A 23,402-nucleotide genomic window follows, 5' to 3' on the forward strand; every position below is an offset into this window, starting at 1 on the left:
TATTGATAATTATAGTTAAAGTTGTTTAGGTTCTGGTCATTGAAAATAATTAGAAAACTAGTTGTATATATACATGGGATAATAAAATCAAAATTTTTTAAAATGACTATTATGCTCTAGAAAAATCCTAACATAGAATATTATACTAAAGAATAAACAAGTATGCTTGAAAAGTTTTTAACTTGGAATGTTATGCTAACTATTATGCTCTAGAAAAATTTACATAAAATATTAAGTCAAAAATCTTGTTTAGCATCATATCTAGTTTAAGGCTTGGACTCGAGCACCTACTTTACCATCAACTACTAATTCAAACCCTAAGTCAAAAATTTACATAAAATATTAAGTCAAAAATCTTGTTTAGCATCATATCTAGTTTAAGGCTTGGACTCGAGCACCTACTTTACCATCAACTACTATTATGCTCTAGAAAAATTTACATAAAATATTAAGTCAAAAATCTTGTTTAGCATCATATCTTTTTGTAAACCTTGGACTCGAGCACCTACTTTACCATCAACTACTAATTCAAACCCTAAGCCTTTCCTCTAGCCAAATCCCAATATACCTAAACTTCCAGCCCTTACCAATAATGTTTCCAAAGCAAAGCCTATGGTTTACTACAAGTGTCATCAGCTTGGACACTTAGCAGCGAATTGTCAATCCAAGAAGCAAGTTATTCAAATCAATCACTTGGGAGCAATTGATGACGAGGACCATGAAGATATGCCAGACTTCACTGAAGATGATGATGATATAGGCGATGCTTCAGATACTTTACTAGGTATGCCAAATCCTCATTCATTATTCACAATGAAATGTTTTGTGCATGGTCAAGAAAATATTGTTTTGCATGATGATGGAAGAACTTATGATTTTATTTCCGCAAAGTTGGTAAAACAATTGAATTTATCTACTATTCCAACTCATTATCGCATAAAGGCTGCATTCTTAGGCACTAGATACAATGGTACACAAGAAGTACATGATTTAGAGATTAAAATCGGTGATTATGTTGAGCGTAGAAATTTCTTGGTTATGCATTTGCAAGCTAGTGATATTATTTTAGGAATGCCTTGGTGTCACTAATATAATTCTAACATAGATTATTCCACACATTCTATGATAATTCATTTTAATGGAAACCAAATCACATTACATGGATTGCACACTTTTGATCATTTACCCTGCTTAGTCACTCACATGATAAATGTGCATTGAGAAAAAGGTACTAAATCAGATTTAATATGGGTGAATGAAATTGAAGCTAAGGAAAATTAGATACATCCTAAGCATGCACAATTTCTTTCACAATTTAAAGTTTGTTTTTATATTGATTTACCACCTATTTTACCACCTACATGTCCTGAAGACCATAAAATAGACTTAATCCCATGTTCTCAACCACCATATAAAGCACCTTACAGACACAATCAGATTGAACAAAAAGAAATCCAAACACAAGTTGAGGAACTATTAAACCGAGGACTCATTAAGCCAAGTAGTTCTTCTTCTTATGTACTTGTCCTATTAGTTAAGAAGAAAAATAATACCTATAGGATGTGCATTGACTATCGTCCCCTAAACAAAACCACTGTTAAGAATAGGTATCCGATCCCTAAGGTAGACGAACTTATGGATAAACTACAAGGGGCCATTGTTTCTAGCAAGATAGATCTCAAATCTGGATATCATCAAGTACGTTTGGATACACTTGATATTTTTAAGACTACATTTAGAACTCAGTTTGATCATTATGAATTTCTTGTTATATCTTTTGGTTTGACCAATGCACCAGCTACATTCAGTCGTATGATGAATCGTATATTTTTGAAGTATCAGAATTGTGTGATTGTTTTCTTTGATGATATTTTGGTTTTCAATAAGGATGAGAATAAGCATTGTGAACATCTGTCCTTAGTTTTCAAATTGTTGAAAGAGAATCAATTGTATGCTAATTCTGACAAGAGTGAATTTTTCCAAACCTAATTTGAATACTTAGGTCACATTGTTTCTTCTGATGGTATTCGCATTGATCCTAAAAAGATAGAGGCAAATTTGAATTGGCCAATCCCTAAAAATGTGCATGAGTTACGTTCTTTCTTAGGCCTTGCTAGCTTTTATAGAAAATTTGAGAGAAATTTTTCATTGCTTACATTGCCTTTGACGAAATTGTTAAATAAAGGTGTTGTGTATCGTTGGTCTGATAACCGGCAAAAGTCTTTTGATTTGTCGAAACATGCTTTAACACATGCACCTATCTTACAATTACTTGATTTTAATTTACCATTCTTTCTAGTAGTCACTGATGCTAGTGGATCAAGAATAGGAGCTATCCTCATGAAAGATTCACATCCCATAGTCTATTCTAGTTGCAAACTTAAACATTCTGAGTTGAAGTATTCCACCTATGATAAAGAATTGTTAGTTGTAGTTCAAGCCTTATGTTAATGGAAACACTATCTAATAGGATACAAATTTATAATTAAAACTAACTAGTAAAGTATCAAACATCTCCTTAGTCAGCCACAAATTTCTGACCGTTATATTAAATGGGCTACTTTCATTCAAAGTTTTCATCCACTTATCGAATATCAGTCAGGAAAAGAAAATGTTGTTGCCAATGCCTTGAGTAGAAGAACAAGTATCCACAATATTTACGTTCCATCTTTTGATTCCCTTACTCCTATGAAGGATACCAATGACCACGACCCCAGTTTTTAATCTGATTGGAACAAATTAGTTGCTAGTAACTGGATTCAAATTGATTCTTTGTCTTATTCTAATGGATTTATATTTTATGAGAAAAGATTGTGTAGCAGTGTTCAATTTAGATCATTTGTGTTGCACGAAATTCATAATCCTCCATATCAAGGTCATAGAGGTATTATTTTCACTTTAAGAACATTGATTGAAAATTTTTATTGGTCGCAAATGGAATCTGATATTTCTGACTTTGTTTCTGAGAGTTTAATTTGCCAAAGAGTCAAGCGACACCATGGTAAGCAATATGGTTTGTTAATGCCTTTACCAATTCCTGACAATCCATGGGAACATATTGCAATGGGTTTTATAAGTGGTTTGCCTAATACACAAGCTCATCATGATATGATTTGGACTATAGTAGACCGATTTAGTAAACAAGCATACTTTCTACCATGTAAGAAAATGTTAACTGCATCTCAAACTGCACAATTGTTCTTGAAGATTGTTTTCACTAACCATGGTTTGCCAAAAGTTATTATTTCTGATTGTGATTCTAGATTTTGTAATAATTTTTGTACTACTTTGTTTGCTAATTTGGGTGTACTAATATTGATTTCTCATCTGCATTCCATCTTGAAACCAATGGGCAAACATAAGCTACTAATAGTACAATTCTGAATCTTTTACGTGCATACACAATTTCAAAACCACAAACATGGGACATACATTTACATCTACTTCAATTTGCATGCAATAATACACCACACATAGCTACTCATAAAGCACCTTTTAAAATCATTTATGGACATAGATTGCATACACTTGTTACATCATTGTTGAATAAAGTTAAAGTTGCTTATGATATTGCCAATACGCATGCTACTATTTTTATTCAAGTTAAAGATATGATTGCAAAAACCCAACAATCATACACTAAACAAGCTAATAAGAAAAGACAAGCCATGAGTTTCAATGTTGGTGATTATGTTTGGTTATGCATTGAAAAGAGAAGATTGCAAAGTGTTTAGAAACACTATGTTGTTAAATTAGCACCTAGGTTTTATGGACCTTTCAAAATACTTCACAAGATCAATGACAATACATTTAAATTAAAACTACCCAAACATTGAAAGATCCATAATACTTTTCATATCAGTTTGTTACAAATAGAGTAGGCGGCGGTGGCATTGGGTAGCAAAGGGCAATGACGTAAATCCAAATGCCTAGAATAATTACTATTTTTGATGGGCGCACGCCTTATCACTTAATGCGTGGCGCTAATATTAGTTCAAGTGCGCTTATTTATTAAAGCGCTTGACAAAACATTTATTATCTTGTATGCGCATAGGCGCTCGGTTAAATATTTTATTATTTAATATTTGTATTTGGGCACAGCCCGACTTTTGGACGCCCAAACACCTTACTTTATATTTGGGCAAAAGCAAACATAAAAGCAAAAGCATGCTATTTGTAAAGTGGGCTATTTTTGAGCTTGAAGATAAATAAATTTATAAATACATGCCTTGTGAAGCGCTCACACAAGGCATGGGAGAGATTGCACCCAATTTGTCTTTTTGTATTATGTTGCGCAAATTTCCTTTTGTTTTTTACTTGCAATTATGAAGGTTTATAGAGTTTTTTGTTCTTGGGGACCTTCCGGCATTCGCTATGCACACATACAATATCCGATCTGCGCACCATATGTAGTCGGTCCAAAAGAAATCCGTATCGTTATCGATGCAGTTTTGCATTGGAGTTTGGAAATGTAGGCTGGAAACGCTTCTCTGATTTTTGAGGGCGAATGCACATCTAGTTTTGAGGGTGGAACTAAAAATATATAAATATGCTTTTATCCAATGTTTTGAAAGGACTAGGTTCACTGTTTTCTTCTTGTGAATTAACAAAGACATGAAATGAACCCTATGCTAAAAGGGTAATTAATGAAGTTGTTTTTATGTGTTCAACAGTGTGGTAGTATGCTATGTTTAGATAACTAAAGAATACACTGTTTAAAAGAAAGTGGGTGAGCGACCTTTCCCGACGAAAGGCATTCGATGTGGCTAGGTAGAATTGATGAGTCAGATGCTTTCCTGAAAGGGAAAAATAGGATAAGAGCCAACATGATGACTTGCCCTAGGGTTAGAATCTTAAAACCTGGGCTGATCATTATCTTAGGGGAAAGGTGCAGCGGCTATGCCAGAACGTGTTAGGGTTCCATGAACCCGAGCCCGTTATTTGAAAAAAGTGTTGCACTCCATGAAGCAAGGGTAATGACCCCTCTCTGTTCGGACAAGAAGCCTCTCGAAGGACACCTCTGAACGTGAGCTAGCTAAATATAGGAGACTATTAGGTTAGCAAGAAACACCCATGTCGATCCTCGTGGGATGAGGCAGGATGTTCCCTTGCGAGGTGAACCTCGGGTCGCCTAGATTGATCAAAGTCCAAACATTCCAGTGGAGTGTGGACGACAACAGCTAGGAAAGACCCTAGACGACCACCAAACGTTACCGACTATATTTAGCAGTCGGTACATCACACTCTAATAGTCTTAGTTCAATGACATGCGCATTGGTTGGTAGCCTTGGGTCACCATTGTGAACTACAAACCAATTCCTTGTTAGTTGAGATTTTGGCTATTTCTACAATTACTTCTTGGGATGCAAACCCATAAGCTAGCCTTGGCATGGACTCTATTGCTAAAGCATTAGAACACACACCTTATACTTTGCAATCATTCCACTTAGTGCGAATGATTTTTCATGTGTCTAAATGCCATCATGATTTATGGACATTGATTTCAAAAGTTTTGCCTGTTTGGTAATCTTTTCCCCAATCAAACTTGGAAAGTGAGAGGCAGGATTAGAGGTTTCAAGATAAGCTAATCTTAGAGCAAGCATCTTATAGATTAGATATATCATTTGCTTATCAAGGATCATATTTGGCTAATGGATAAGGGCATTCCCTTTGGGTGTATGTAAGGGCAAATCTTAGTGGGAATCCATAATGATGGTAGGTTGGTTTAATCAAACCCTTTAAAGTGCAATTTTTTAATTCAACAAATGTTGGTGGGTGGTCTTTGACTCACTATTGCCCTCTTAAGATGAAACATTTCACCAATGGCTCCTACTTCTTTTATACTTCGGTTGAGGAGACCTCTAATTAGAGCTTTTCGGCTTGCATGGTGGCACAACACATATTGTCTTTAGTATCTCAAGATTCACATTCAATTATTGGGAGCAGCATGCATTTGAATGACCACATTTTTGGTAAATCCCTAATTGGCAGGCTCCATGCAACCACATGCTTTGGTAGTTTTTCACTTTTTGCAATTTTGGGATTGTTAGCACAATTAGACTATGTGGAATGCATTCATTTTTTATTTCTCATTCTAGAAGGCACATTTAGTAGTCTCCTTGATCGATAGTTGAGCACCATTGATGAGTATGCATGTGTTCTTCTCACCAAGGATGCTTTGGCATCCTAGCATATTATCATCTCTTGAATCACCTTGTCTAATGTCTAGTAGTCATGTGACTATTGCACTTTAACATAGTTTCCCATGTGTGCATCACATGCACATGCACACTCACACGCACATGCACATGAACATGCGCACGCACGCACATGCACCCACACACACACATGCATGCATGCGCAAGCACGTGCGCGCACACACGCACGCACGCACGCACACGCACACGCACACGCACACGCACACGCACACGCACACGCACACGCACACGCACACGCACACGCACACGCACACGCACACGCACACGCACACGCACACGCACACGCACACGCACACGCACACGCACACACACACACACACACACACAAGTCCTCACCTTTACCCCTATCGTGATGTGTTTTTTTTGGATTTCCATTCTATGTAAATTGTTACAATTCATGATAATTAAAAAAACTCTTTTATTTTTCAATTGTCCTTCCTTAATTGGTTATTATTTTGCATGGTTGATAATATTTCCGCTCTATTTAAGTTAGGAAGTTAAGTTTTAAATACTTTTATCGAATGATCAATGTTTCATAGGCTCGCTCTAACTTTAATGCAATTGCCCTTTGGTAACACACTCACAAAAACATGTGATGCTCCTCCAAATATTAGTTATTTGAGTGGGTGGGGCTCCTTACTTGAAGGCTTGTAGCCCATCTTATGACACCCTCCCTTGCTCATGGGAGGATGCTCCATTGTGTGCATTAGTGGTCAATGTTCTAACCAAAACTACTTCATGTTAACTTTATTCCATGAGCTCACTATAACCTTTTTTGTGCTCTCTTTAAGTTTTTGTGTGTGCTCTTTCTCTCTCTATAGTTTGGAATTACAATTGTGCATGTATTTGCGGGTGCAAATCAGTACCCCATATCATCAATATATAACAACACTTGTTGATTTTTAGAAGTGTCATGACCATCCTAGAGAAGATGACACTACTAACTCATAGCATAAAAGAGGTGGTTATAGCTCAAAGCATTGTTTTAGGATAAGGCATGTTACACCCCTCTCTAAATGGGACGTGTGAGTAGGAGTGAATTACACTATTGGATGAAAGTGATTTGCTAAAGGTTTTCCTATTGATGAAGCAAAGCATTTGCAATACCTACAATGGATAGAAAGCTAACATGATGGATGGATACGTATCATCCAAAAAAACAATCGACCAACTTAGTTGCTCAGTACGGGCACTTGGGATGCATGTGAAAACACCATATGGCATCTTGTACTCGTGTTAGTCTGAAGGGATGTCTGTGCTTGCCTTAGTGGTGCCGCAGTTTTACAAAAGATGTAGTGTCACATAGAGACACCACTAATTCTTGTTACAAAAGATGTATTGTCACGTAGAAACACCGCTGATCCTTTGCCCTTATGGGCAATGCTATAACTAGTTTTCTTTTCGGAGGCGAGGTTAAGGATGGTTAGTTAGGAAACTCGAGTTATTTGTGCTTCTCTTTAATCTTTTGCTGCTATGGCTGAAACTTGAACCCTAAAAAAGCAAGTGCCGACTGCAGGAGCACGTTCTCTGGATGATGGCGATGACCATGTAAACAGAAAAGGAACAGAAAGCTCGTTTCTTACGTCCCCTGGGCTCGTCTTTCGCCCGTATTTGGTGGCTTCTTTGCTTGCTTGCTCGTTCATGCCCTTCCGGCCGACACAAGCTTTCGACATGGCGATTTTCCGGTACACTCGGTTTCTGCAAGTAAAACTTCACGGGCAGAGGAAAAGCCTGACAAGCTGAGGGTTTTTTTTGCTGCACATACTAAGATTCCTTTCTTCACATTGAAGAGAAGGATCCAGTCCAGAAATTTATCTGAGGAAGATAAAAGTTGAAGGAGGACACAGAAACTTGATTGTACCAGAGCTCGATCCTCCTTTGTTGTACGTCGCTTCATCTCGTCGCTTTGGATGATTTTTCCGATTTAGTCTCTGAGGAACTGGACTTGAGACTGTTTTATGTTTTCCTGTCATAAAGACGGAGCTTGTAAGCTTTGCATGCCAAGGTAAACTTAAAAAAAAAGAAATTGTGTTTAATATTTTGATGAAGCCAAGGGTTCTTATGTGCCTTTCATGATTTGTCTTTTTGGGGTGTGGTTTTTGCTTGGGGGTGCAGATCTTGGACTTCCCAAATTCTCGATACCTGCACTTTGTAAACATATCTCATCATGTTGCAGTAGTGATGGCTACCTTCTGAACAGGGTCTTGTACAGGATGTGGATGCATGTCTTGAAGGAGTAGTGTAGAGGAAATTAGATTGCTTAGTGCAGGCAGTGGGATGTTCAGATAATTTTGGATGATATGAATTGCATTGGCGGTGCTAAGGCTTAATTTGTGATACAAACCTTCAAGATGGGCTCCGTTTGTTGTGTGGCAGCAAGGCCGAAGGACCTCACCAGGAGCAGTGATGGATGGTCTTTAGAACAGAGTAGATCTCATTGGAGAAATCATGGAGCTTTATCACCACCTCTGTCCTCACGATGGGAGCAGAAGTGGCATTCATCTGAGTCAGCTTCAGCCCAAAACTCTCTACGTCTTCATCAAGCTTCCTTCTCTTCTAGTAGAAGTGGTAGCCATGCAGGAAGTGGGAGCCGTGTGGGCAGTGGTGATTTTTTTGGGCATTCACATGAAACTCTAGATGGTTTACTTTATGTCTACAACAGCCCTGAGAGTATCCACCGCTCTCAAGGGGTTTTTGGCATTGCTGGGGATCCAATGACAGGTAATTTCACAATTCATTAATGGTTAAATTGTGGTATAGCTGTAATTGGAAAAATCTCAATGGGAAAAGTGTGTCTCTTAATTAGAAATTGTCGTTGTACTGAAGTTTGGAGGTATGATGTTTCATGGCAGTCCTAAACCTGCTATAACACCAAATTAGATCAAAGAATCCTTGCCAACTAATTTCATTTAGGTCAAATTATCCGTTCATTGACTAGTCAAATATATATACCGGGATTCAGCTTTTGAGGTATCAAGTCTTTTAAAGATCCCTTGTTGTTTTGTGCAATTTGTGCAATTCGTGCAATTTACTCTTCTCCTATGCATTTTTAGACAAATCAAGGGGAAAAAGATCTGAAAGTAGTAGATAAATCAATGTAAAAAAGATCTAAAAGTATTTGTATTTGACATGAATTTGAGCCTAGGTTGCTCTCTTTGTACATAGAACAATGTTATATCTTGTTTATTAAATGTTACGTTCTATGTGCTCTTTTAGACTTAATTAGCTTAAAGTGATGTGTAGGGTGCTTCCTATTTGTAGAAGTTTGCATCAAAATAATTCAATTTCAAAAGGAAAAGATATGCTTGTGGTGACTATCATTCACACAAAGAGTCTCCAAGATAGTAACTCCATTAATTGCTGGTATGCCTCTTATAGTTTGCTCTCAATACTAATAGTACGTATTATTTGAAGATGAGAGAATGATTCTAAAAGATACGTAGGACCAAGTATGCACTTAGTTTGGTTGTGCTAAAAGTATCCTTACCTAATTCATCTATCGTTGGTTCCTTTGGGCCCATTTGAGTTGTCTTTGTGAACATGAATGAGTTTGATCATTTGTATTGTCCCTAGTGTTTCCAATAGGTTTAGAAACGGGAAGTTTCATATGTAGAAAATTGTTTAATAGAACTGTGGATGTGGCAAGAAACAAGTTTTATGCAAATATAAGAAATCTAGATATTCAAGTAAAAGATGTATTGGGAATATGTAGGTAAAGCATGGTAAGAGTAACTCATGTACAATTTCCATGAGAACTTAGAGAATACATTTGAACTTGAATTTAGAAACATTGATCTCTTCAAAACATATGATAAGTAAGAGATTTATGAATCATAAAAGTATCGCATTTGTGAATCATGTCTTAAGAATGAATCATGATTCATGATTAAGCCAATTGCTTGTATTAACTATTGAACACTTGAAGGACTCTCAATGCGTGCAGATATACAAATAGAGTATAACAAGCAAAAGACTTAGAGTAAGGGTGGCGAGGGGGGGAGAGAGAGATGAACATGTTAAATCAAAAATATATGTCATAAGTGTGAAACACTTCAAAATATTTTTTACATTTCCCACTTGTATGAAACATGTTTTAATGAAGCATTGCAAAGGATTGTGTTTGTTATTTACCTTAATTGCACTTGGGGTTTATTGTTTGCTATACTTATTTGCTAAAGTATTGGTCATGGCCTTGTGCTATTACTCAATGAGTCTTGGATTTTTTTTTTTTTTTTTTTTGAGTTGCCATAACTTTCTCCAATTAGTTGTTTTGATGGTTGGGCATTGTCTTGCCATTGGGCCTAAGACTTCGCTTGTTTAATTGCCCTTAGTGTCATGTGACACATTCAAGTGGGATGCCAATGGGACAAGGGCTAATCTTATAAGGCATCACAACCAACTATCAAGTACCAACCTTCCACTTTATTTCTCAATACACAGTCTCATATAAAGGTCAAGGTTGATTTTTTTGGTTGAAGGCAGTCGTAAGAGTGTGTGTTAAAAGCAAGCTAATGGATTTCTCCTCCTAGACTCTACATGCAATATTTAATTCACCCTACTTCATGCAAAGGTTAAGGTCCATACCACTTGGGTCAATGAAGTTATAAGAGAGAGTGAAAAGCAAGTCAATAGATTTCTTTATCTTGACCCTACTTGTAGTGTCTTTGAAACCAATGTTACGTCTATCCTTGGATGAACTTGCAAAATCCTAATATAATAATAACACTCTTAAGGTAGGCTCAAAATATAGGAAGGGCTATGACCCACATTAGCCATATGTGGCTTTTTCTATTGTGAAGAAAATACCCCAGCACAAAAACACAAATAACATCGTACGACAAAGCACAGATTGATAGAAGAACATAGTATGCATCAAACATACTATGCAGTGAATGGATATTGTAGCTTGAACTCTTGTATCTAAAGGATTAGGGCAAGGGTAATGAGCTGGAGAGAGTATCGTACTCGGAACGGATTCCAAATTGCAGCAAGGTAGCCTTTGGATATTAAACACCAGTAAATGCAACCAAGGATGGTTGGATGTGATGTTTTCCGCGAACGGGGTGTGGGTAGCAAGCTAAAAATTCTTGAAACTTACAAAAATGAGATTAGGGCCGAGTGGAGGGCAGCATACCTATTTATAGAAACTTTGGGCCCTCCCAAGTGGATTTGTACTTATGGGATATAGACACTCTCTAGGAACACATTTCTTTTTATATAAACAAGGTTTCTTCCTTAATTAAGCATGTTTTGGGGTTGTTAAAGAGAAGCTAATGCATTTTTAGCTCAACACCTATGACACTATGACACTATGCCTAGTTTGTTTCCCTTGAATGCACATGTCAAGTGTACAATACTAGTCTTTTAAATGCGTAACTTAGAAAAGGATAAGAGAATCCAAAGGTGAAAATAATCCTTCTATGATATATATCACAATAGTTATACAAGGATAAAGCTTGCCAATGTAGCAAACTTTAGCTTGAAGGCAAGGTTGGTTTGTCATGTTTTGAACCCTCGAAGTATGCTTGCTACCTGTCTAGGACAGGTCCTTACTCATCAATGTCTAGTCACAAACAAACACGATTAACTCCAATAGTTCTTGCTCACAATCCTTGCTCTAGTCATTTGGCTCACATTGTTGCTATTGATTGATATTGATGATTACTGAGAATTATGATCAATTGATGCTGAATTGCATTAAATTGTCAATGTCGATTATGATCAATTTGACAAGAAGATCATTCATTGCAAATGTTTGTGATGTAGTTTGTGTGAGTGCACAATGGAAGTAGGAACATGGAGAGAGGAGAACGCGCAAATATGAAACGAAAAAGTACAAAAGGAAGATTGATCTAAATATATTGGTACAAGGTTGCACACATTAGCCTTTGCCCCTTGCGGAGGTGTGTCAATGTGTGCATTGTATAGATGGTAGAAGATCTGACTGAGGAGGATGAGTGAGATGATGATGGTTAGAATGATGATCAAGTAATGATCCTTGAGGCATGGATTTGGGCTGCTTGAATTCTCTAATTGATGAAGGAACAAGCCAATCTGCTGCAAATTGCCCATGAGGAGGTGTTCGATCATTGAAAATGGATATTTACAAGTTGCCGTGAAGGATCCCAGCTGCCACATGGCATCTGTGGCAAATACACTCTAGTTTGATTATGTGTGTTGTGTGTAGAGGCTCAAGTGGACTGGTGTCTAAAATGGAGAAGAAACTCTGATCACCACTTGCTATGTCTGAATAGGAAAAGATTGAAGCACAAGAATGAATGACAAATTGAGATAGTGATAGAGCTCCCAAAGTCCTCATTTTACTTCGATTGAGGTGCATAAGTAGGAGATGTATATAGGAAAAGATAATGGGTAAAATTTTTGCTAATGCCCCTCTCAAATTTTGGGTATGATCAAAGGAGAGAAGTAAAAGTTCAATGGAATATGCAACCATGTGCGTGTTGATGAAGTTTGTCAATGTAGATGTCCAACCAAATAGCTCGATTGCCTCTCTAGATAAGAATGTTTTGATAGAGATGGCAAGAAGATGCCAATGGGAGTGGCAGCACAAACCATGCTTTCATATCGGCACTCTGAATGAAACAATCGGAAGTGTATGGCCAAAATTCAGCCCAAGAAGTACAATGCAAGAGTTCATGCAGCGGATAGGACTGCTGCAAAAAAACAACTAAAAAGAGAGCAAGCAGGAGAGTACAAACCAGGGCCTGCACAGCATCAAATGCGCTTGCAATCAACGGAGCAGATGTTCAGCCTGAAAACCTAGTCACCCAGCCATTATAAGATCAAAGAACTGAAGACGCAGGTATAGCTGTGCAAAATGCAGGAAATGACAGTTCTGAAACAGGTCATGCTGTTCTGAAAGAGGTCACACAGCCAGCCAACAGGCCCAGGAGCAGAAAACACAGACTGCAGTGCAGCAGTCAGAGAAGGTCCAATCAGAAGCAGAAACAGCACCAGAGCCCCAAATAGGATGTCTAATGCCATGTCAAATTAGGGTGCAGTGATGAAAGTGTGAGAATCTGCTTAAGACTGTACAAACATGAGGGATGTGAAGAAAGAAGAATACTGCAAAAGAACTCAAAAGATAGATGCTCGGGAGATTGAATCCATATGCCAAGACGAGAGAGTGCAGAACATCAGCGAGTGATTGGTTGTGGGGACTAGTTTCCTCTCTCCAACAAAACTTGCAAGTATGGTTTATGCACTGAGATGAACATGGAGGGGGGAGCGCCTACCTATAAATAGGCAACACAATCGTGAACAGGTCAGCCAGCCCCAACTGGGTGCAGAATAAAATGCTAGTCAGCTAGTCATAATGATGGTGCCAAATAATGGGTGGCTAGCAGCCTAGTCTACATCTGGAAATAAACAAAAAATGCCCACCAATAGTGCATAGACTCACACATGAGCTGACTTATCTGCTAACATATGGAACCTGCAGCCAGCCAAGTACGAACCAAAAGAGCACCAGGATTTAGCAAGCTAGATGTTTGCTACCATGTGAGTACACAACAGAAGTGGAAAGAATAAACACAAAGGCATGGACAGAAACACAATGAACAGTGATCAAGAAAGAACACTGAACTTAGAGAGAACTCATGAACGGGCAATGTAATCAATCATGGAAGTATGAGAATGAGCAAATGCCACCAGGTTAACCAGCACTATGATGATCAGCCATAGTGCTTCCAGAGATCAGGTCAGCCAGTACGAATAGCTGCCCAAGGGCCTAAATATGGTGCTCACTAAAGCCCATGAAATACAAAATCAATGTAATGCCCATACCTGTGATATGTCAAAAACTAAAACCTCTGTTTTCTTCAACAGTTACCCATCTGCTTTAGATTGTACTGGCTCTGTTTGTTTTTCACACAGATGAAAATTGCCTTAATATTTGGCTGAAAGTGTAGCTTGCCAAGGAGAGGCAAGAAGGATGGTGAGATCAGTAAGATGGAAATCCTTTACCACAGGCATTCTAAATGAAAAATCAGGTGCCGCAAGATTTGTCCCATCATCCTAGTTCCAGAGTCTGTTGGCATGTATTTCATGGTTGAGTTAATGTACAGATCTGGTTGTGCAGTGGAAGTATACATTTTTCTTTTCAAGACTAGGCTTTGGTTTTACTGAAATGCAGTGGCTAATAAGGTTTGAGTATTTGATTTTGCGAGTTTAACCTCAATGTTCTGTATGTGACCCTTCTGCAGATCAAACTTTAAGATTATCTCCAGCTTCAAGCCAAGAGGTCTGGCCATTACATTCTTGAATGCTTCTCCTCAGTTTTACAGATTTTGCAAACATGCTATGTTAGAATTTTGAAGTTTTTAAGGTTCTGATTGGACAAAGTGTGTATACCTTGTCTAGACATCTGTGTCTTTTGAATCTGCAACACCAAAGATACCAGAGGAGTTGGAGCACAGGCTACGTAACAGGCAGTCACAAGCATATGGACTAAGTACAATTTTATCCAGATCAGATTTCCTCTCAAGGCAGAGAGCAGATGGGACATTCAGCTATGGAGCAAGCAGTAAAGTGGTACCAATGGAAATGGAGACACTAAGGCACAGAACTAGAGGTAGTAGCATAGATGGCTTGCATAGATTGAGATGTGAAAAAGCAGATTCATGGACAGCCCAGACTTTTTCTGAGTTAATTGAATCATCACGATCTGGTAGTTCAAGATGGCCTAGTGCAGATATCTCATCTGAATCCATAGTGGGTGGGATGCCCGAGTCTTCCAGTGGAGGACCTGGCATGCGTGTTGGTTCTAGTCAGTGTGAGGTGTCACGCAGGACTTCTGGAGAAGTACAGAAGTGCGGGTTGTGCACGAAGGCAATTTCAGAGAGGTCACCGTGGAGTACTCAATATATTTTGGGAAACAGGGATCTGCCAGTCATAGGTGTCCTTGTTTGTGGGCATGTTTATCATGCAGAATGCCTCGAACAAGCCACTCCCCTTATGCAGTGGCATGACCCTCCTTGTCCTCTATGTGGGGGCCTTGAAAAAGTTCGACTGAAGGCCAAGGAGGAAGGGAACTGGAACCTCAAAACACAGGACTTGTCAGAAGGGAAGGGGAAAATCTGTAAGGAGGGCATGGCATCTGATCGTTTTGCTGGCATATCAAACAATAACGATGCTGGATACAGTGGAAAATCTGTAAACTCTCTTGAACCCACATCAAAAAAGCATGAACCATCTCGGACTGCAGAGAAGGGCTTTTTGGCAAAACCACTTCTGAAGAGACAATTCTCGTTCAGAGGAAAATCAACTAGAGAGCCAGCAATAGGCTCCAAAAAACCTGGTTATGCAGCAAGAGTCTCTCCTGAGAATACTGTCAAAGAAGAGAGCTCATTAGGAGATGGAAGGAAAGGAAAGTTTTGGGTTTAAATGAATTCTTTTTTGGTCAGTGTACCATTCATTTGAATACAGGCCTCGAGTCTCTTAGCCAACAGCTTGGCTAAGGTTTTACAAGAACAGGGTCATAGAAAATTTAGAAAACATTACACACTCGTGAGTAGCTCCCCTTCATTCAATGTGTCACATATTGTTGCTATATCCCATTTGTTTCAATAGGCATTCCTCTTGATATAATAATGCGAAATAGTGTCTTATTTTGTGTGGTATTTTTTGAATACTTCACACATTGTCCATCTACACTAATGTTTTGTTAACTGTTTCTAAAAATAGATTTAGATTTGGGATGCCTTAATTTGCCTAACGTATCTGCAGAAAACTTCTGCCAGCAAATTCTCTCCTCGTGGCAAGTACAATCTTCTGTTTAAAGGTCTTGTTCCCGAAGGGTGTTTCATACTCCTTTGACCTTAACGAGATTCAAGGTTTATTTGGAGGACTTTCTCATCTGAGTTAATCAGTTCCCATTATAAGAGTAATTAATCCAGCTAATTAAGATAGCACCTATGAATACTGCTGCTATTCTCAGTATTAGGGTTACAATGTATTGCCCATACTCGTTACTATTATTTCATGTGTTCATGACGTGAGTTATTTTAATCTAAATTTTGGTAGTGCCTTCATTGGTCACATCATTCCACGTCTTTGTGATGTCATTTAGCTCAACTTTCTCTGAATTTTGATGGTGCCTTCATGGGACGGATGGAGGGCCTTCAGGTTGACCATCCCATGCAAAAGAAAGGTATGACAAGGAGAGATTGATCTTGCAATTTATGGTGGTCAATCCTAAGAGAGTTGTATAGCCTAGCAAGTAATGGTGGAGGATGTCAATAACGATTTACAGGTAACACAGTTAGAAATACACGAAAAACTTGAATCTAGGCCTATCATATTTTAGATTTCCAAGAAGGAAATTTATCTTTGGCTCATTCGACTAATGCTCTGCATTGTCAGCAGTCTTGATGGGCTTAACAACCCACACTATGTTTAGATGCGTATATATATAGAGAATTAAAAAAAAAAAAGGTTAGGCCAAGTTGCTTAGTGAGCTGGTAGAGGTGAGAGTTGCTTGGTTTACCAATTTTACAGGCTAATATCTGGAACCATTTTAACTTTCATGGAGATTTTCATGTAGGATACTGAAGTGTCTTTGCCATGAATAATGTGCTTCAGGTGCCCATTCAAGATTTCTTGGAGTGTCAAGCTCTAAATTGATTTAAATTCAATTTCTTTGATCGAGTGCTAAACCTGGTCAGCCTGTAAATATGTAGTTCAATTTTATGCTCATCTCTAAATCCTTCTTCTCCCCCTTCATATCCATCACTTTGCTCCTGATTCTTTGTCATGCATCCCTATCCCTATTGTGAGTTCAGCAAATAGGTATCTGTGTGCATCGATGATCAGTTTTGACCCAGTGCGTGTCTGCAACCACCTCCCAACCTACCCTGAGGGCACTAGTGAGATTCCATTCTCTCCGCTTAATTGAAGTTGTTTATTTCCTAATCATTCCTGAGCCGCTGCATTGCTTTGTGAATCCCTTTCTTTGGCAAGATGTGAGCTGTCTCCCAATTGTTTTTGCAATGGGAGGATTGAATTGCCATGCTAAAATATATTTTCTTCTTCACTTAATCTCTTCCCCTTTATTGGCTTATGGGGTTTTTCTGAGACCCACATTGTCCTTTCTGCCTCTGATGTCTTACTCTATAGGAAGACCTAGATATCTGCATATTTGATCCCTATTTGTGATTTTTCTCCTCCGGGAAGATTAAGCAGATGATCCTCTTTACACTTACCAATGAGGATTTACCAAAATTTATTGAGAACCCAGCTCCATGGCCTTCTTGATATTATCCCCAGCTATATCGAGCGTCATCAGCAAGTCCTTGCTCTACTAACTGTTTTCCCCTATGCTTGTTGCCCTCCAATTCCCCCTTTTGAGGTAGGGATTCCATTGTGTGGAATAGAGGGCGAGAGTCCAGGGCAAAAAGACGGATGGGGGCATGGCTACCTTACTCCTCTCTTTATTTTAATGGGATCTAGTATAGTGCCATTCATGCTACATGCACTTCATCTTGCTTGGCTAGATAGAGGGGCAGGCTAGCTATCCTTCCTTTTGAGTCTCATTCTTGACATGACCTGATGTGTGAACTCCCATTTGATCCTATCGAATTCTTTCTCAATATCTAGTTGCATGAAAAGTATCTTCTGGCCAAAGGCTTCTACCCAATTCACTGCAATAAGAGCATTGAGCACATTGTCAAGGAGACTCCCTTTTATGAAAAATAAGTAGGATTTTTTAACATACTTCTGCACAACTGGGGTCGACCTGTGAGCAAGTGCTTTCACCAATATTTTATAAACGCTGTTCATTAGGAGATTGGCTTCCAATGACCAACTTTTGTTCTTTGCTCTTGTTTGGCCATTCACCGGGATTGGTGTTGTATCAATGAGAGACTCATTAGAAACCAAGCTAGTGTAAGACTCATTAAAATCAAGGTATGTAGTAGAATGAGAGTAGTCTAGAATGATTAAAATAATAAAGTATTTTTGTGAAGTCTTTTTCTATCAACAATATTTTGATTTCCTTGAAATGCTACTCTTTTGATAAAGCTAGTTAAGTCCCTATTTTTAAATTTAGGCTCACTAAAATGGGAGACTCATAAGATATATGCACATCTACCACATTAAAACCATTAAAGATATGGTATGTTATCCATCCCAACCAATTAAATTAGAATAAAGAAAAAAAACATATTGTATGCAACTTTGAAAACTATATCAAGTGAATGACCATGAATAATGGTGAGACTTACCACACGAGCCCATACTAAAAGTTGGGATTTCATTTCAACATCAAAATTGAGAATCTTTTGATTAATTATTAAACTTTGAATTGGAAATTGATTTTTGTAGCCTTGAGTATGTTATTTGGGGATAATTGACAATAGTTTTTACCTATGAGGAACATATCTATATGTATTCTACTACTTTTGGAAAATTTGATAGTTTTTGCAAATGCTGTGTCACACTAATTGAATAGACCATAAGTAATCCATCGCCTTACATTATGTACATCTTTGCTAGAAAAGATCTTAGGTGGCAACTTGGTGTTTGGATCAAAAGGACATCAAAACACCCAAAACTTACTCCAGAATAATTATATTATAGTCACTATTTACCTCTCTTACTCATTCTCTTTAGTGGTTTACATACATGCTTTGTTGATGTAAGGAAGCATTGAAATGAAATTTGAATGTTTTTTCCACAACAAAAATGTGGTATTTTGTTTGATTTTCAAGAGATATATACACTAGCCTTGTCAAAATCTTGCTCACATTCTAGAATCACATGCATATCCTCATTAACACCATCATCCTAGTTGCAAGAATCAATTTTGTGAAAGTTTTTTGTTATCTTTATTTTGTTTTTTTGTACTTGATCTTGATGCGCCAACTCAAGTTTTTCAATCTTGGCTACTTTTTGCTTGTTCTTAAGACTCTCTAGTCATATCTATGGCCAAGATGAGGGTCAAGAACTTGAGATCTTGAAAGAATTCTTGAGGTATAAAACCTTATTCATATTTTGAGATACCCTCAATAGTGAACAATCTATATCGATGGATGAAATTCAACTAGCATGTGATGCCACCAAGACTAGAGACAAAGCTATGAGGCAATACTTAGGATGATCATCAATACACTAGCTTCCAACAACATAAAGGCCATGATCCTATCCCATAGACATAAGCTTAAATATATACAAGCATCAAACATTTCCATTATGGATTCAATAGGGAGATGTATTTTCAAATGGAAGTCAAAGTAACAATGGTTAAATAAAAGGCATCCAATGACCAAAAAGAATTTAACATTATTATTCATGATCTTAATATAATGCAACGTTCCATGCTTGGTTCTACGAGGTGCAATGCATAGAACGAATTTGAGTCTTTGGTACGTGCTACAAAATTTAGGACAATATCTTAGTAAATTTTTGTTCAACTTGGAATTTATCCTGAACACAAGCTTAGATTTGGTATCACATTAAAGAATTATCTGATGGTTTATGTTCAACATGATACAATTGATCCTTTATTTTATACCCAATCAAACCAAGAAATGTGCTGGCACAACAATTGAAGTACCAAAGAACACACACAATGTGCTTCGTTGAATCTTCAAGTAAACTCCTTATCCCAAGAGTATTCTTATGGAAGCAAGTTATTAGAAGCTCCATGTCAATTCAAACACCAAAGAAAACACACAATTGGCTTCATTGGATCTTTCAATGATTCCTTATCCTAAGATCATTATATGTGCAAGTCAATGGTAAGAAGCTCCATGTCTCAAAGAGCTAGGGAATTTCAATATCAATTGGCAATTTGGTGGTGAGAAGCTCCACGGCCATTCTAGTATCAAAGAAAACACACAATTTGCTTCATTAGATCTTTGAGGCGGTCACTTATCTCAAGATCAATGTTAGACAAGTGGTGAGAAAAAGCTCCATGTCGAAGAGATGGGGAATCAAACGCCAATTGCCAATTGGGTCAACAAATCAGCTCCATGTAGAAGGGTGAAATAATTCAATATCAATTGGCACTTCGATGGTGAGCTTAAAAGACTTAAGCACATGTTCAATTGTGATGCTAAAGCTCTAGTGTTGCTACCATATACATTTCTTATAAAAGAGAATGCTTCCTCTAAGTTATAAAAGATGCCACATGAAACTGAGGAGTGGCATTGGTGTTGAAGCATGTTAACATGCTAGAATTTTTGTGCTTATTAGCAATAGTAAAAGTATAGGCATTTGGCAAAATATTTGTGAATCAAATTAGAATTTGTACAAAATTCCAAGTTGACATTGAGACTATAATTGTGTATGCTAGATTTATGCATATAATCGACAAGCTTTTAAAGGTGCACATTGATGATACAAACACTATGAAACCTCCCCCCACGATTCTAAACAGCTATTGAGAAAATAGAGTGTTGCTCGACTCCTTAGGTGTGCATGTAAGCAATGTAAATATTCAAACAAATTAAAAAAACATAAGGTCTTGCTCATTATGTGGCTCAAAAGATATTAATAAATGGGACCAAGACCAAGAGATTTCTTAGCGAGATGATAGGTAAGCATTGAAGGCTTGATGGGAGCTTTGAAAATATTTGTGCAAACGTGATATGGATTTAGAAAAAGATCTAAATCTAAAGGATATTGGTTCAAAATTTTAGCTCACTTTAATAAGTTGGTGCTCTATAACACTTAAACATCAACAAAACTTACAGGTCAAGAGATGTGATGTTACAAGGTTTGTGGTTAGTGGATAGTGAAAGGCCAAAACTACACCTTACATTGTATTTTCTCATATTTTATATGTCTTCTATGGTTTTTCTATCACAATTATAGCTTTTCCCTGAACATCAAAATTGTATAGCATATATAAAATGTTCACGGCTAATACCTTTTTGGAGAAGCATGGATGTTTGGAGATGTGAAGCACTCAAAGCATGGAAAAGTCTCACTGCCACACTCCAGGTGATGAACTCATTTTATGATTTGTAGTAGCATTTTTTACTATATGAATCTTATTTTTCTACTAAAGATACTACCTTCCCTCATTGTCATATATTTGTATTTCCCTTTATCTATCTCCATTGCTACAATGACATGTACTACTCAAAATACTCAAAAACATCCATTCTCAAGCCACAATGATTCACAAAGCCACCATGGCAAGGCCAAGATATCCCAACTTCTCACATAACACACAACAACTAATGGTTCCACAGTTATCATGATACCACACCATTAATCCAAAGATCAGAAGACATTGTCTGAGAGGCTTTTGAAGGCTATGGAGAGATGTAAAAGAGCTAAAGAAAATACCAATCATGACATTGAGGAGTGTGGAGACTACAAGGCATATAGCAAGAATGAGAAGGGTGGAGATTATGTTTATGATGACCAAGTAGCTAGGAGGACTATGTAGGGGACAATGATAATAAGGCCATAAAGTGTGACCACCACTCATGTCAAGATGGCAAGCCTCATTAAGTAGGGTTATTGTTTGGGAAATAGAAAATCATGTGAAAATACTATGAAGTGCTCTACATCATCCACCATGCAACCTATTGTACAACTCCTCTCCCCATCAAATGAAATTGTAACCCCCCCTATACCCCATCCCAACCCACAACCATACTCACAACCAACATAACTAGAGCCACAACTAGTGTAGAGACTGGAGACCCCAAAAAGCCCCTTGAATCTCCAACAACATGTATCCCCATTCAACAAATTTGATGGTGGGAGAATTACCATCTAAGTTCCCTCCAAGAGATCCAAAAGCATAAAAAAACTATGATAAGCATTGCGTAGTCTGGGAGATCATATGGACATGCTAACGTAACCATCATATCCAATATGCTATGCTAAAGGCTATTCAAGAAATGGTCAAAGCTACTTGATTCTCTCTATTCAAAGATTCAAAGATTTTATGGACATACCAATATGCATATTGGATGGCCTAAACTCATTGTCTTAGATCATTGTATGCTTAGATTTTTCCAAAGCATCTTGCAATGCATTAATGGGACAAGAGAAGTTTCTCTTCTTTTTGTTTTCTTTTTTTTTGGTGGGGGGGGGGGGGGCACATGTGAGCAAAGTTGCAACAAAGGTGTAGAGAGGAAATTTGGTAGCCACTACTAGCATTGATAGAATGAAATACTCCCTTTGATTTGATGGCTCAAAAGGGATATTAAAGCTTGAAATCCTAGACAATGTTATCTAGACAGTTAAAGATTCACATACCTAGCTTACTTACTAGAAAATTCAACTCTACCTCATAAGGGATGCTAGGTCAAACCTCGGGCCATCTAACCATACACTCAAGCTAACCACTTGGCAATTATGAGAGGCCTTAGGGTGGATCAATTCTACATTTGCCACATAAATATTAATGCTTTTTTTCATTGTCTGTTTTTAGTCCCCCAAGTGTGTATAACAAACAAGTATTCCAAGTAATTTTCTCTAATGAATGATTTTCGAATGCATTGACTCACTAAATATACACTATACTATAATGGCAACTTAAGTGACTAGTTAAATTCAAGGCGATAGATGATTGCAACACTCACTGGTTCATTGGCAAGTTTGCTAATGTCCATTCATAGGGTTTTGTCTTTCCAATATCACGATAGTTCTCTCTTCCTAAGTTCTTTTTTTCTCTACCTTTATCGATAAGAATACAATCTCTCTCTCTCTCCCTCTCCCTCACACACACACACACACACACACACACACACACACACACACTCTCTCTCTCTCTCTCTCTCTCTCTCTCTCTCTCTCTCTCTCTCTCTCTCTCTCTCTCTCTCAATCAATCAATCAATCAATATTCTCTTTGTACATTTGAAGATTGTCTTTCAATCTCTCTATACTCTTCCACACGCTCTCTCTTTACGTTGATTCAATCTCATCATCCCCTATTTCATCTCTCTTTTCTTCTAACACAAGTATGCATATGGACTCTCTCTCTGGTGCACAAATCAGATGCTGGATGTGTACGTAGCGAGCACCCGAAGGTCCCCAAGAACAAAAGAACTCTACTAAAGCTCATAAAACAAGAAGGAAGATTTGCACGATTTATGAAGAAAAGAGACAAATTGGGAAAAATCTCCCCCCATGCCCTGTGTGAGTGCTTCACAAGGCATGTATTTATAAATTTATTCATCTCAAATCTCAAAAATAGCCCAA

General features: G+C 37.7%; 1 protein-coding gene across 4 annotated transcripts; it reads left to right on the forward strand.

Moving 5' to 3' along the window:
• Window positions 1-7,634: 7,634 nt before the first annotated feature.
• Window positions 7,635-15,859, forward strand: LOC148019110 (uncharacterized). Of its 4 annotated transcripts, none has more exons than XM_087701703.1 (5): window positions 7,635-7,903; window positions 8,009-8,223; window positions 8,334-8,939; window positions 14,444-14,481; window positions 14,601-15,859. In XM_087701703.1, exons 3-5 carry the CDS (start codon window positions 8,570-8,572, stop codon window positions 15,621-15,623), a joined length of 1,431 nt encoding a protein of 476 aa, XP_087557829.1. In that variant the 5' UTR covers window positions 7,635-7,903; window positions 8,009-8,223; window positions 8,334-8,569; the 3' UTR covers window positions 15,624-15,859. The 4 variants fall into 4 exon arrangements, with proteins under 4 accessions (XP_087557829.1, XP_087516740.1, XP_087557828.1 ...); XM_087660614.1 differs by having other exon boundaries at window positions 8,009-8,101; XM_087701702.1 differs by having other exon boundaries at window positions 7,635-8,223.
• The last annotated feature ends 7,543 nt before the right edge of the window (window positions 15,860-23,402 follow it).

The sequence above is a fragment of the Lygodium microphyllum genome, chromosome 20 (assembly GCF_053477565.2).
Source record: "Lygodium microphyllum isolate KBCC chromosome 20, Lygodium_microphyllum_v1.1.10, whole genome shotgun sequence".
NCBI lineage: Eukaryota > Viridiplantae > Streptophyta > Polypodiopsida > Schizaeales > Lygodiaceae > Lygodium > Lygodium microphyllum.

Excerpts from the sequence above, each read along its gene's own strand:
- LOC148019110 (XM_087701702.1), top strand. The coding sequence starts at position 8,570 with ATGGGCTCCGTTTGTTGTGTGGCAGCAAGGCCGAAGGACCTCACCAGG. Across the intron at positions 8,940-14,443 it reads TGCTGGGGATCCAATGACAG|ATCAAACTTTAAGATTATCT; the intron begins GTAATTTCACAA and ends ACCCTTCTGCAG. Across the intron at positions 14,482-14,600 it reads CTCCAGCTTCAAGCCAAGAG|ACATCTGTGTCTTTTGAATC; the intron begins GTCTGGCCATTA and ends TACCTTGTCTAG.